Raw genomic sequence first — 15,502 nt, 5'->3', positions numbered from 1 at the left:
TTCAGGAGAAAAAAAATATGTAATTTATGATACCTAAATGTTAATGGTAAAAACTTGAGAAGAAAATAGTTTAAAAGAACAACTCTTGAGAATACAAAAGTGTTGGAATCTGTAATGAGAAGCTCAACAATGCATTAAAGTAGTAATTCAAATAGTATATTCAAAATCATTATATAGTTGAATGATGCTAATATTGAACAGTGTCTTTTTTCACAGCAAATATCAATAAAGAGCTCCTCAATAAATGAGCATTAAAGGAGGTCTCTGAGCATCACAGGCTGTAATCAAAATCTTTTATAGTATATGGCTTTGCAGAGACAAGTCATCAACGTTTGAAGTAGTTTAAAACAAAGCTCTGTGATGTTACATAAAGGATGTGCATCCTTGTAACTAAAGACTGTATCTTCACGAGTCTCTACAAAACTGTCTTGTACACATTAACATTGTTAAGGGTTCCCATTGTATAAAGTCTTTGATCTGGAATTTCCAGACTAAGCTACTTAATAGTGTCAGCCTAAAATTTCTTTTCTTTCAGCTTCTTCTGTGGGCTCAGATATTACTTTATGAAACAGATGTCTGAAGTTTCAAACACATTCTTAGGAAATATTTCCCTCATTACTTAAAAAGATAAAATTAGGATTCTTAAAAACTGAAGATCCAAAAATCCCCACTGGGTTGTGTGGAATGCTCCAGCTGAGATAATGTAATAGTCTGTTACTCAAGGGAGATACTTGCCAGTGTTTGACCTAGAACCAATCAGTTAAATATAATTTTGAGCGTATCTGCATTTCAGGATAAAATACTGTGTCCTAAAATATGCGCATATGTTGCAAGTTTAACAGAAAAGACATTTCTTCTTATGATGTATATGGTCTTCAAGAACTGAGTACTGTTGTGCTGACAAAGCTGCTTGTTTTACAATTGCATTTCAGAATGCAGTTCAAATGCACTCACGATGATTTACTCTTTGCTTCCATTTTTTTGCTGTACATATGCACAATTATAATCATTCTGGCACCCATGTTTTTATAAATTAAAACTTTTGTAAGAAATTAAGAAGGTCAGTCAAATTCCAGCATACTATGAATCAAGTGGCCTAGATGTATTTCAGTGCAAGCCATTAATGTTCAGATTGTCCTTTACTGAGTCATGCATGGTCAGTATTGGAAGGACATACAGAAACTCCCTGAACTTGGGCAAACAAGATATAGGTCAGGACACTCACAGTTCATTTCTCTTCTGCTTTGCTTGCTTTCTAAAAAAGGACAAAGACCCAGTGCAGAGCCGTGGCTCTTGCTGATCACAAAGTTCCTAATATTGAGAAGCACCTGTTTATTTTACTGATTAGCTTACAGGAGACATCCTCGTGGGAGCCGGTTATGGTTTTAGGTGCATTTTATGGAGTTTATTGTGATGTCTAAATTATAGGAAGGAAGTTATATTTTTAGAGTAGGTGTCTCAAAAGAAGAAAATCATTTAGAAGCCCAGGGTATTCATTCTCCTCATCACTTCTACCTTCTGTTTGTTATCCTCAAAGGGCGCAGTAGACTTTTACTTAGATTGTAAACATCTAAAGACAGGACCAGTCTTTTGCTTTCTGGTTATGCATGTATGCATGTGTGTGTGCTTATAATGTAGCACTGGAGACTCCTGGACTATGCTCTACATAAAAATCAAAATATAGATAGTAAATTATGATGCATGGTCTTAACTGTGGTTATCACTGCTGCTCTGTGTCCTTTCACCTCCAAATTGCTGAAGACATTTGCCATTTGGTGGGCATGTCCTAATTAGTCCTGAGCACGTATCATTTTAAGTCAAATGCTTTGAATATTTTGTTAACTAACCTTTATAGGAGTAAATAAAATCAGTGCATGTAAGAATAGTATTTTTTAAATACCCTTTCTGTATCCATTCTCTGTACACGCCCTCCCGCTTTTTTTTCTCTTTCTACCTTTTGCCCATTCTCTCTGTGCAACACTAACAAATATATTATTTGCTGTCATGTTCTTCCTTTCTTAGTTTTAAAAAGGAGTCTGCAAAAATTTGTATGCATCTCTACTATCTTGGTTGGAGCTAATTCAGAATCCTAAAATTATTCCTTTTTGTCTTTCTGATTTGCCTTTTTTTTTGTTATAATATAGAGATAGAGCTCCAGGCTAGGAAGGAATCTGCTCTGACTGTGTAGGGCTATCAAAATTGGCCATTGTTTCTCAAAGAGTTTTGACATCTTCATGTACAATGAATCCCCAGCCTTGAAGATATTCAAATACCGTCTGGACAGCGTCCTGGGCAGCTGGCTCTAAGTGACCATACCTGAGCAGGAAGATTTGACCAAATGACATTATCTGCAAGTCCCTTCCAACCTCAGCCCTTCTGTGTTTCTGTGAATATTGCCTCAAAAGACCTGTACTGGCTTCTGTTCACAACTTCTCACTTTCTAATATCTCAATGTGTTCTCCCCCAGATCAATTCAAAGTTAACAGGTCTCAATTAATGTATAAAGTTAGTGTCAAAGAATCTATATGCAATGTATGCTAACCTGTCCTTTCTCTTGCTCTCCTCTAAATCCTTAGTTCAAATCTAGTCAGGCATTCTCATACCTCTTCCACAATATCTGAGGCTTAATCACTGAATCAAAATTCAGCTGGATTCTGTGAAAATCTAGGGTTTTTTGAGAGAGAGAGTTAGTGTTAGGCTAGCTTAAGATTTGAACATGCCCTCCAGATATAATGGAGATACTGCTTTTAGATTTTGAAATGTACAAAGATGGTATTATAAATATTGCAAAATGACAGTGTTCCAATATAGCTTTGCATGGTCATTGGTGTGCACCCTGAATAAATTTTGTCACATCTCCCAGCTGAGATGGTGATAAGTAACAGTGCTTTGAATGCTTTCATTTTAATACTGCATTAGAGACTAACTGGAAAATGCTAGACATAAATTGTGTTTCTTCTTCTCAAAGCCGTATGAAGGGCTAAGACTTCAAGACCTGCGAAGGCTAAAGGATATGCTGATCGTGGAATCTGCTGACATGCTCCAAGCCCCACTCTTTACTGCAGAAGCTCTACTTCGGGCACATGGTAATCCAAATCCTTAGGGTCTAAAGAAACTGTTTTCAGCAAAATCAAAATGGCAGTTGTATGTTAGACTTTTATTTCCAAGTAAAAGAGAAGTAACAGTTAATCAAATAGCAGGAAACAGACCACAGAGTACTTCAGAAAGAAGTACAGCTGCAGTATGTCAGAAAGCAGTGAGGCAGACAGAAAAGCTGATAGGAAAGTGATTCAAACTAGGAATTACAATGGAAGACATTTTAGCTTGAGCAGTGTGGAGAAACAGAGCTGTCCTATTTGGTGAGACACAGAAGTAAAACTTTCATGGTTTTATATATTAAAAAAGTCAAATTCATCAAACCTATTTTTGTCAGACCTTTGGTTTACTGCCACTATATATTTGTGCGTAAAACTGGATCCAATTTTTTTTATTTATTTTTTGTTGCAATAAAAGCAATCTGACCATTGCAATAAATGGTTGGAAATTGCCATGGGGTTTAAATCATATGAGTATATGTCCTTTGAAGGATTTTTATACAGGGTCTGCTTTTAACACAGGGTATGCTTTAGTGTGTGTGCATATCTGTAACTAGTTTAATTTCACTGAAATAAGTATGTGCTCTTGTGTAATTTAATCTGGGGTTGTCAGAAAGGGGATATACTGAATTCATTGTGTTTGCTCCAGACAAAAGTATTTCTGAAACTCAGTGTAAGCTTTAGGCTTTGATTCAGTGATTCAAAACTTATGCTTACTGAAGCATCTGCATTGTTATTTTATGCCAAAGGAACTACTCAGGCAGTTAATGGTTTGCATGCTCATCACCATGTTACTGGATTAAGCTTTCATACCCTATTATTGTTGTGGGCTCCTTGTGAAAATCAATGGAAGAGGGAAAAGTGAAATAGAAAGACATTATTTTAAACCCACAACTTTTGGTAGACTGTCATGAAGAGTTGTGGTACCTGAAATTCATCTCTTTTATGTTATTTTCCATAGCTGGTATTTGCATTCCTTTTAACATTGAATTAAGTCAACATGAACATGTGCCAGTGTGATATTTAAGGCATAGTCTTTGCAGACGATTTTTTAATGTTGAATGTTTGTTTACTTCTTATATTGTATTTATAATATGTTCAATATTTGAATGCTAAAAATTATAAATATTTGACTGAGTATGCTCCATAACCTGTGCAGATATTTTGAAGAGGAAAATTATGACAATACTGTTCAAACTCCCAGCTCAGTCTTCAATAACTCCAAAATCAGTGAGGTTGATGTAAACTGTGGAGAAATGTCTGCCAGCATCTAGCAAACAGGACTTGAAAGTTGAGAAGAAATCAGTCTGTGTTGGAATGGTCATTCTGCTGATGTTGCCTTAGTGATGTAGGGGTAACTTAATGCAATTGGCCAGTTCACAAAAAGAAGCACAGACAATTAGCAAGTCATGAGAAAGTCAACTATTGGCCTGTAGCTGTATTGGGTCAGCTTAGCAAAAGGAATAACTGAGCTATTTACAAAGGTTTGGACTATTGGGAAACATCAAATGTCAAATTGTAATTTTTTTGGATTAAATCTTGAAATTCGTGAGTGAATAATGTGAAATCTTAATTTACATTTCATGTATGAAAAGCATGTGTTAAATTCTTGGAAAGATCACAGATACATAATATTTAATCTAACAAATTTTGTTTTTCTTATTGTACGACTATATCAATTTATCAACACAGTCTTTAAGAATTGAGTGTATTTTTCTTTTCTTTTCTTTTTTTTTTAATTGAGAGACAGAAATACATAGAATTAGAGCCAAGATAAAAACATGTTATTATGGCAGTCATGAAAATAAATAACTTTACAGTTTTTCTGCAAGTGTTTTTTCAGCGTTGTCTCTGTTTCTCTCCTAGTTCTTTATACAGCAGGTGTTTTCAGGATAAAAGAGAGGCAATTGAGGAAATATAACTTGTGTTTTACTAAAACTCATAAGTTAGTAAAGAGAACACAATGGATCCATTTAGTAGCACGTCTTAACCCTTTCTAATTTTAAAGATACAGTACAATCAAAGAAAGTTAAGAAAATTTTTAGCAAATGTTATATTTTGTCTGTATCTTAACATCAGTCAATTTCCATCTGAAGGATTATAAGCTCAGGGTAATTTGAAATATGCTGATAAAATTTATAATTTTTGAAGTGTAAATATGTTCAGGGTCCATATCTTTAAACAAATGAAATTAAACTAACCCATTATATGTTTTAGTTTAAACAAGTAACCAATAAATCATCTTCAGCTTGAAGAATTTTTTTTTTTCAGATTAGGAAGGAGCAGATTTTAGTATGACTGCAATCATTATTTGACAGAGGCAATATTTTTACTAAGTTCAGTGCTTAAGACATATATCTTTTTTTCCAGCACTAATACAGTATAGGAATACTATTTATCTTTTCCTTATAAAATATTCAATAAAAATAAACCATCTCTTGATTAATAATATTGATGTTCCTTTGGGAGTACCTAACATTTAAAAAAACCCCAAAACTTTAAAATATTTATTTTAAGTGATAGGAAAAAACTGGGAAATTTCTCTTTCTTTATCCAATTCAATTTTCCCTGAACTGTGCATAGTGTTGATGGTTTTAGATTCAAATCCATATAGGAATTTGATAGATTTATATTTAAATGAGAACTTTAAAGTATTTTTGATAGAAAACCCCACTATTCTTATAATATCTTTAGAATTAATATTACAAATCAGAAACAGAAAATATTTCAAACAATTGTGAAGAAAGATTTTATTTAGTTTTAGGATATTAATATATAGCATGTTTTGTTTCACTAGTTCTTTTTTTGTATTAAGTGAGCAATGTTAATTATGAATAAAAGTAAAACATTCTTTAACACTTAATTATAGAATAAAACGTAGGAAGAATATATGCAATTTTCTTTGTAATCATGTGGGATTTTTTATTTCTTTTTTCCCAGAAACACATCACTTACATATATAATATATATTTGAAGACTGGAAACTCAATAGGTCATGAATCTTTTTGTAATCCAGTTTGGATCTTAGTTCTTCTTCCTTAATTTCATGGCTTCATTTTTTAAAAAAAAACAAACAACACAGTAGATAAAAGTGAATCCATATTGAACAATTACTTTTTTCACAGAAAGGAAAAATATTAAAAATTCTGTGATGTGAGGGCTGCTATATTTTCATCTGTCTGTGAAAGTCAGTACGGTTCTGGTTTCCAGTCAAATTTCCTAGCTGCTACAGTTGCTTTAAGTAAATAACAAAAATAATTTTAAGACTGATGTAACAGGGAAAGGAGGTGCTTGCAATGCAATTATTTACAAAAATACATTGCATTATGTATTATGTTGGAATGTGTTTGTTCTCTAAAATGTAGTCCAAAGTTCCACTCACTCACACTTTATCATGCTTATTTATTCTGGAAAGGTTTAGCTTAGAATTTATATATGTATGTATTTTAAATATTGTCAGCTGCATAATTGCCTGTATCTGTACTTACTGAAGACTGGGACAGGGAGAAGTTACTTGAAGCATGGATGTGTAACCCAGAGAATTGCTGCCAGCGTTCAGGGGTTCAGATGCCAACCCCCCCTCCAAGTGGATACAACGCATGGGATACTCTCCCTTCTCCACGGACTCCACGCACTACTCGCTCCTCTGTCACTTCCCCTGATGAAATCAGTCCCTCACCAGGAGACTTGGAGACAGCTGTGGTAAGTTTATAAATAGATCTGAAACTAGCAGGGCGAAAGACTGATTTCTAAACATAGTGCACTTGTGTAGACAGAGCTGCATCGTCCTCCCATTCTGAAAGGGCATTTGTAAAGATGTAAAGTGTTTCTCTTGCCAAAAGTGGTGAACAGAGAAGTTGACACCCTAAACATTCTATATGATAAAACAGTTGAGCCTCTGGCTGATGTAAATCATTCTGTTCTTACCTTGGCTGTCACTCACAAACTGTCTTTTTTGGCCAGCTACAGTGACATTCAGTGCATTTGGCTCTTTTGAACTTCTCATCTCATCCTTATCAAGATCTTCACTTTCATTGTGTCCATTTTCCTAAATGTACTCAGTTCCGTGAACCTTGCCTTTTGAAATCTTTTTTTAGAAAACAGAATTCTCTTTGTCTGCATTTTGAAATGTCAGCCCACTAGTGTACTGTAAGCTTATAATTACTTTTACTATATGTGGGCTGCTTGAAGCAGTTCATAACGCTATTGCAAATTTGAAATATGAAAGCTCCTTTCATTGAAATCAGTGTGGCTCTTTTGGAAGACAGGGTTCTCTTTTTAATAATCTGCAGCTGCAGCATTTTAAAACTTTTGCTCCGTGACCTAAGCATTTTTCTAGAATATTATATGCAGTCTTGCAAGTGGATCATCCCTACATCTCATATTAAAATTAGGATTTTGCATTCCTGCATAGAAATTTTTTATTTCTTTTTATTGTAAAATGCTTAAAAAGAAGCTATATAGGAGGAACATGGTTATTGTACATTTATTTACATTAGAAGTTAAATATTATCTGTGAATATTTCCTAATTAAATTTTTTATGGAAGATTATATGTCTTCAGTTCTACATTGTGTATTTTGGTTTTCACTGATGGTCCACAAGCCAGGAATGCACGTTTGAATAATGATTGTTGTGCTATATGTAGTATGCCTAAATCCAAATTCAGAGTTTTACATTTAGTCTTCCTGTTTGGTTAAAAATCTTATCTAAACTATCAAATCTATCAAAACTGTTTTCAGAATGTTGTTGATGAAACAATACATATTTTTTTGAGGCCTCTCATTTTGGCAGGAACATTAAAACTAAAAGGAATAGATAAAATAAAACCACCAGCTACAAAGCTCCATTTCAGATTTTGCATTTGCACCCCATCTTATAATTGAAACTGTACCAGTAAATGTTCTTGCTTGATATTTTGAACTCAGGGCTTCATGAAGTTCCTTATTTTAAAGTTACATTTTAAACAAAATTTAAAGTTTTTATAAATTTAATAGTGAACATTTTCGGTGCATTGTCAACTTTTAAAATATTTAATTTTGGCAAGACAATGAGCTGAAATGACTAAAGCAACAGTAAATACCTTCACTGAGTTTTGCACTTTAAAGGCTGACTTCTTTTGGTTTGATTTTGTTTTGACTGTGATACAAGTGCTTGTAGAGTGGCATACCACAGGTTAACTTTCTGAAGATGTCCTATGTGTGTATAATATCAAGTGTATTGAAAGTTGAAGTAAATTTTCATGGAATCTTTGTTCCAATGAAAAGAAAAATCCATTTGTATTCCTTGAAGAACATTAATATTTATTTTCACACAAAACCACAACCAATGACTGGTTTCATCCATATGCATTAAATGTTTTCAAAGCAAGGGTCTTAATACTCAGTGTTATTTATGTGCATGATTACTTAAAATATTTGCTGCTGCTGCACATCCAAGCTGTTCCACCTTGATTTGGCCCTGATTGTGTGAGATGCCAAACATTCCTTGTAGCATCTGTCATCTCTAAAGTAATTTCTGGGTGTCTGTGAAGGTGATGATGACAAATTCAGGTCCCTTTTGGACCCAGAATTCTAACTCTGAGATCCCAGCACTCTGCAGGGTGAAGCACTTCCTGAGCTCGAGGACACAGCAAAAGGCAGCCCAAAATATGCTATTTGGATAGGAAGGTATAGAAACAGAGATACCTAATCTTTCCCATTTCTATTTCTATAACTTAAATAACTTTTTTTTTCTGATTACAGTTAGATTTTTTTCCCCCTGCTGAACCCTTCTTTGAATTTTCACTGAGACTTTCCAACATAACTTGTTCTGCTAACAATATGAAAGGCTTTAGGGTGTTTCTTAATCAGAAGCATTTTTTTCATTTACAGTGTGACATTTGTATGTGTAATATTTCTGTATTTGAAGACCCAGTGGATATGCCTTGTGGACATGACTTCTGCAGAGCATGCTGGGAGGCGTGAGTATACATGCTTTTCTATCGTGAGAAACTTTCATACTTGCCATTTTGAAGAAGAAAGGACAGAGACTGTAAACAGCTAACGTTAAAGTATTTTTTGGGTTTCAAAGAATTGCTGGTTTGAACCTATGAAATATTTTAGTTGTCACTCAAACAACTGTGTAATGTTTGGTTTCGTCCTGACTCAGCTAAACTAAAGCAAATGTTTCAAGCCTCTGTGTAAATAGATAAGCCTACTCTTGATTTGTTCAGTGTGCGTGTGCTGTTGGCAGCATTGGGGTTTACACTTTCTAAATTAAGTACATGCTTAATTCCATGTCTTGATTTAGCATACTGAACTTAGGCATAGTAAATCCATTTCCAGTCAGAAAAGCAATTAAAATGCTTCCTTATGTTGAGGGTTAATAACTGAGGGGTAGGTTTCACTTAGAAGTTCTATTAGTGTAATGCTCTTGTTACTTCATAGGTCAGAACAGTCATGCTAGTAAAAAACTCAGACATGGATAATTATGCTAGTATAAATATTAATCATACTTCCCAGGAATAATTATATCTGTATGCAGTGCCTTTGTATTCATCTGTGTCCCCATTCAGGAGATTGTACTACTTGAACTGTAGCACTGTAGTGTCTTGTTAGAGTGTCATTTCAGCACAGCTATTCCTACTGCAGATAGCCCAATTTGTATGAACCCATCCGCCCAAGGTTAAGGAAGAGCACTTTCTTTTCCATAGGAGCTTTTCAAAGGCAGTTCTTTTCAGCAGCAAGAAAATTGGTAGTCATGCTTCTCTTGTCTTGCAAATAGCTATGCAGTGCTGTAGAAGTTACCAACAGATCACTGGCTTGACATGATGCTTCTTGGTTGCTGTACTGCGGTCTGTGCAGTACAGAGTCCAGCACAGAGCCACAGACTCAGAGCCACAGCCCAATGTCAAGCAAGTGTTTTTAGTGGCACATCTAGGGTGGAATTCATATTCCTGAGCCAGTCATTTCTAAGTTACTCAGAGCATAGCCAGGACTGAGTTATCCTATTCTAGGATATGAATCCAAGATGGGATGAGTTGGCAACTCTTCCTACCTACCTATTAAAGGATCTCAGGTGACTACCTTAGAACAGCTGTCTGTCCTTTAGATGATTAAAGTTAGATGAGTATCATCCTTGATGTCAGATTAATAAATATATTATAGCTTTTAAACTAAGCAACTCTGCAAACTGTTACAAAGTCCAGCTTTCAGCAGATTTCTGAGCTCATTCCGTCTTGCATTCTGGTGCTTAGGGACTGCAAAGGTCACCATTTAGACATTTATGTTCAAGAGCAGACCTGCTTTTATTAGCACAATTGTAGAAATTAATTGTGTATCACATTAATTATTTCCTAGATTAATTACATTTACATGCTCCATTACTCATTTAAGGTAGAAGTAATGCTCAGTTTAATTAAACATTGCAGAGCTCTCTGATAAATGACAAGGATGGAAACCACAAACACATAAGGCTAAATGTTGCTGATGACGCTCACATTTGGACCATGACTGTTTTGTTTTTTTTTTTATTATGCTATTCATCTGATTTGTAGCCCTTTTGAGCAGAAAGGGATACTTCTTATTCTTTGTTTAAAAATTGATTATTGTGAATATCTGTGAACTTAGTGTAAAGTACTCGGCAGCCTTTTAACTTTTACTTTTTATTCACAAATACTGACTGACAAAATTCTGGCAGATTTTTGAATCTGAAAATTCAGGAGGGTGAAGCTCACAACATTTTTTGCCCAGCATATGATTGTTTCCAGCTTGTGCCTGTAGACATCATAGAAAGTGTGGTTTCCAAGGAGATGGACAAAAGATACCTTCAATTTGACATTAAGGTAAATTATTAAACTGTTCTTGTATTCTTGAACTGTAATTCATTTTATAAAAAATAACTTACAACTTCTGTGTGATACATCTGTAACTTTCCAAGTAGAAGTTCATAAGCAAATACATATACTGAGTTATTTGCTATCTTATATACCATAATATCAGTGTTTGCTATACCACAGAGAAAAAAAGAAGGAACATTATTCCTTAAGTGTAAATGCCATACTTCCATAATATGTTACCTAATGCAGTATTAATAAAATCATTTGATCAAACTCGTTTTTGTAACAGGTGATATGAAGGTTTTAAGCAGCCGGGGTTGATTGTGTTTGCAACCTGAAATTTTTAAGAGTTTTTGGATTATTTTTATTACCGAGAAACAGTTTACATTCAAAATTAGTACCTGTTTACTTTCAAAAAATTTATTAGTACAAGTGAATTACTGACATTTCTTCCATCCAGTGCTTGATATGATTAGTATATATAGGAAGAGGAGGAGTAGGGAAAGCTAAAATTGCTTTTCCTGTTCATTTTTTTTTATGTATTTATTTTCATCATTGCAACTTGTTTTTAAAAGCAAGCTTTTAATTCACCTTTTTTCTTTTATGCTAGTGTAGTAATGAACTAGTCTTTGAGTAATGTGCTACTGATCAGTGGTGGCAGGGCAAAAGAAAGTAGAGAAATATTTTTTAATTTACAGTACAATACTTTGTGTGATGAGTCTCTTTAATATACAGTAACAGTCTTACACAGTAAGATGCAAATTAAATTATCAGATTTGATTAATCTTTTATATCTTTTTAGTGGCTGGTGATCAGCCTAGGTTTGAAGCAAAGTAGTGGAAGTTCCTATTCCTCCTCATTTATTAGGTATAATTTTTACAAAAGAAGAGCTGTTACAATAACCAAATAGATTGGAAGTAAATTCCTGAATTAGTCCAGTTCTGATTTCAGGTTTATTGTGGATGGGGAGACATTATGGGATTTTTGCTTAATCAGTAAGGTTTTAATTCTTTTCATCTGCAAGAGTCAGTTCTGTTAATGAATGTATTGCCAGCACATATATAGTAGAACTTTACTGTAAGCCACATCACAAAGGAATTGACTTGCACAGATTGAATGTTTTGTTTGAAATGTAGGTACACAGTGTAAGTTTGGAGTACTGCTGTTATTGAAAAAAAAAGATATTACTTTATTCCCTTTTATAACTATTTTAAAAAGTCTATCATCACAGCCACAAGATTGTCCTTATGCTTTTTGGCTTTGTTCCTTTAAAGGAAGATTATGAATACAGATTTATATCGATGAAATCTGATCTTATGTAGTCTTTTTCTTTTTTATTTCCACAGGCCTTTGTTGAAAATAATCCTGCTATTAAATGGTGTCCTATACCAGGATGTGAAAGAGCAGTAAGGTTAACAAGACAAGGATCAAATTCAACAGGATCAGATACACTTAGCTTCCCAATGCTGAAAGCCCCTGCAGTAGATTGTGGAAAAGGACATCTTTTCTGCTGGTTAGTACTAGCAACAAACCTGCATCTCCATAAACTCACAGTCACTGCTAGTGCAGGTACTAATTCAAAAGTCCCACTTAGGACCAAGGGTACAACACAAATTTGTATGGAATGGTATGTGACTATATTACCCTCTATCCATTCAGTAAATAACCCCATGTGCACAAATACTTTAGTATTTTGGAGCACAGCAAATATTGGCTGCGTTAGATGCAAAACAACAGCATGGAGTGTTGTGATGTTCTGTTCTGAGGAGACAGAGAAGTGGGATACTGGTAGAGGGATTTTTGTGTCTGCTCTGGATTGTTGTAGTATAATTGAAACATGAATTATAGTGCAGAAAATCAACAATTTTTAGCTCTTTCTGAATTTTGGTAGAATCACATGAGAGAAGTTGGAGTTTAAAGAGGACCATGAAGGACCATTTACTTCAGACATAGCTATTCTGTTTGCAGGATCACTCCGTCTTTGTTTCACTTTAGGATCAGCACTTTTTCTTTATGTTAACTTCTCTTGAGTCTTAGGATGAATACAAGCTCAAGAAGGAGTAAAAAGCCAGATATTTTTAAAAACACACCGCACATTGCCGATCTTCAGCACTCCCAAGGAAAGGACAAAACAGCATCAATGAAAGTTAAGAAGTTTTGGGATGTTTTTCTGAAGTGCAGAGCAAAGCCCTGTCATAGTTCCTGGACGTTGTCAGACTTGACAATTTATGACTAATGTAGTGGGACATCTTTTCCCTCTTGGAAAAGGGTCAACCAGAGTATAGATATTGAGACAAGCTGAGTAATTCTTCTTTTCATTTTTCGTTGAAACCATGATGCAAGGACATCCTGAGTCATCTGCTTGATTACAAATGTTGTAAGACTGTTAATGAAAGAAGCTTCTGGTTTTAGTTCTTTCCCTATGTGAATGAAAGGAAGAAATAAAAAGAGGAAAACAGGCATAGTGAAACAACCATGAAAGTCAGAGAACAGAACTTCATGGGAAGACATTATTCACAATGGACGGAGAAATCAGCAAGAAAAATAGCCTGTGGAAACAAACCAGAAAATGTTTTTTACCAGTGAAAATATAACAAAACTTAGTACTATTCCACAGGATGGTGGCATCCTCTCATCCTTGCATCTGATTACAGACAGAGAATCAATTTTTCTGTTAACCTGAAGGAGAGAGCTTGAGACCACTTAAGTGTCTTATTGACATGGTCCTTCAGATATTGGCAGCTTCTGTGTACCAATCCTGCACCAGTGCATTATCAGATACATTCAATATATAGAAGACCTTAATGCAGTTTCAGAAGAACAAGGATTTGTAGCACGCAGACACTTCTGGAAAATAGTCTTAGCAGACAGCACACTTTGTTTGGTACCCTCAGTCCTTGCTCCTTTCATCTGAGATGGAGACAAAGGACAGAGTCTCATTCTGCAGGACTGACAACTCTTCAGGTGCACTTGGGAAAACAGTTATTAAGTTGCAACAGTGTTTTACTTGTTTGGTTCAAAATTCATTGTATGATATAAGTATTATCACGAGTGGGGGAAAAAATCCAGACCTGCATTCTTCTTGAATGATGTTTTTAGCCCTTTCATAAATTTTAACTTGTTGAAACTTGTCGCAATTTTAATAAGTATGTACTTTCATTCATAAAAAGTTTCACAAGCAATAGGCTCAGTGCTATTACTCCATTAAAATGACATCCCAGCATGAAAATCATTGTTTTGGGGTGGGCTAATGAAAGAACTTCCATAAGAAGTTGTTCTTGAACACTCTGTTGTGACTATCATATAGATAGATATAGATACAAAGTCAAAGATACAGATGATATAGATATAGATAGATACAGATATAGATATAGATAGAGATAGAGATAGAGATAGAGATAGATAGATATAGATATAGATATGGCTGCACTTCATTAAAATTCCACGAATTTAAAAACATCAAAGACACAACTCCCTCCCCTGCTCCCCCCATAAAAGATTGACTAATCAGCTTTTAACTTAAAACTGAGCTTGTCAAAGTTAAATCTTTGCTAGTTTCAATCTTTTCTGGTAACGAATTCTATGAGAAGTCAATGAGCTAAGTGTAGTACTGTCCCACAGAAAGGTGTCAGCTTTCAACCAGGGCTGAGATGGCCTTGTTATAGACCACTTACCCATTCCAGTACAGTCTTTCCTAGCTAAGATCTTAAGTCCAAACCAGAGATCCTTGTGTGCTGAATTTAAGCTTTTTTGTTAGCAGACTAGCTAGCGGGGGGAAAAGTTCAAAACTGTTGCCATAGCCTTTTCTTTGTCCCTGCATTTCTGCTTAAGATGTGGACAAGAGCAATCAGAAGAGTATTGATGTAGCTTCTGACTCTGCACTGCAGAGAGCAGTTCACCATTGGATCTGCAGAAAACTTGTGTGTGCTCTGAAGCAGCTGGTGCCCATCTGAAATTGTTTTGTTTGATGTGGCAGATGTCTTAGGCTATTTGCTGCCATTCCAGTAAAAAAAGGAGTAATTACAAATCTGGAGTGCATGTTGGCACATCCACGCTGAAGCACCATCTGGAAGCCATATATCTGCCACTGTGTAGTGGTGATGGCCATCCTTAAAGCTCGTATTAACTTCAGGAGAAGCTCAAGAGACTCAGTACTCCAGTGTGTCCATGTAAATAAGTTAAAGCCCCCATTTAAGAGGCTCTGGTGGAAAGAGTAAAAATCCATAAATACTTAATGCCGGTTTGATCTTGTTCTAGACAAAAAGCTTGAATCTAGTTAAGGATTAGTTATTACAACTGAACAGATGCAAGTAATTCTACATGAAATGCATTTCAGCTATAGGAAACTACTTACTTTTGGATAAACTCTGTATTCTGGGTTATCTTTATGCCAGAAACTATACTAGCACTTTTGTGGCACTAAAATAGTACCCAGCTGATTTATTTCAGATTGTAATTTTAAGAAGCTTCTTTCCTTTCCTGTCTCATTTAAATTCTTTATTAATAATGGTCATCTATGCTTGTGAGCAAGTAGTCTAAGAGTATTTTAAAATAATGTTATTTGGATGGCTTTTATCTTCCTGACTAAA

General features: G+C 34.9%; 1 protein-coding gene across 6 annotated transcripts in view; it reads left to right on the top strand.

The window, feature by feature from the left end:
• ANKIB1 (ankyrin repeat and IBR domain containing 1) overlaps positions 1-15,502 on the top strand; it is an 82,429-nt gene that overhangs the window by 52,151 nt on the left and 14,776 nt on the right. For all 6 annotated transcript variants that reach the window (XM_051802159.1, XM_051802160.1, XM_051802161.1 and 3 more), the window contains exons 5-9: positions 2,969-3,086; positions 6,589-6,797; positions 8,968-9,056; positions 10,775-10,919; positions 12,260-12,426. In XM_051802159.1, the coding sequence (XP_051658119.1) occupies positions 2,969-3,086; positions 6,589-6,797; positions 8,968-9,056; positions 10,775-10,919; positions 12,260-12,426 (728 nt within the window). The remainder of the gene's footprint in view (positions 1-2,968; positions 3,087-6,588; positions 6,798-8,967; positions 9,057-10,774; positions 10,920-12,259; positions 12,427-15,502) is intronic.

This window comes from Manacus candei, unplaced genomic scaffold, assembly GCF_025592945.1.
Source record: "Manacus candei isolate 608988 ecotype Guabito, Panama unplaced genomic scaffold, ASM2559294v1 h1tg000056l, whole genome shotgun sequence".
Taxonomy (NCBI): domain Eukaryota; kingdom Metazoa; phylum Chordata; class Aves; order Passeriformes; family Pipridae; genus Manacus; species Manacus candei.
Note: the sequence above shows the minus strand (reverse complement) of the source record. Positions and strands in the feature narration are given on the sequence as shown.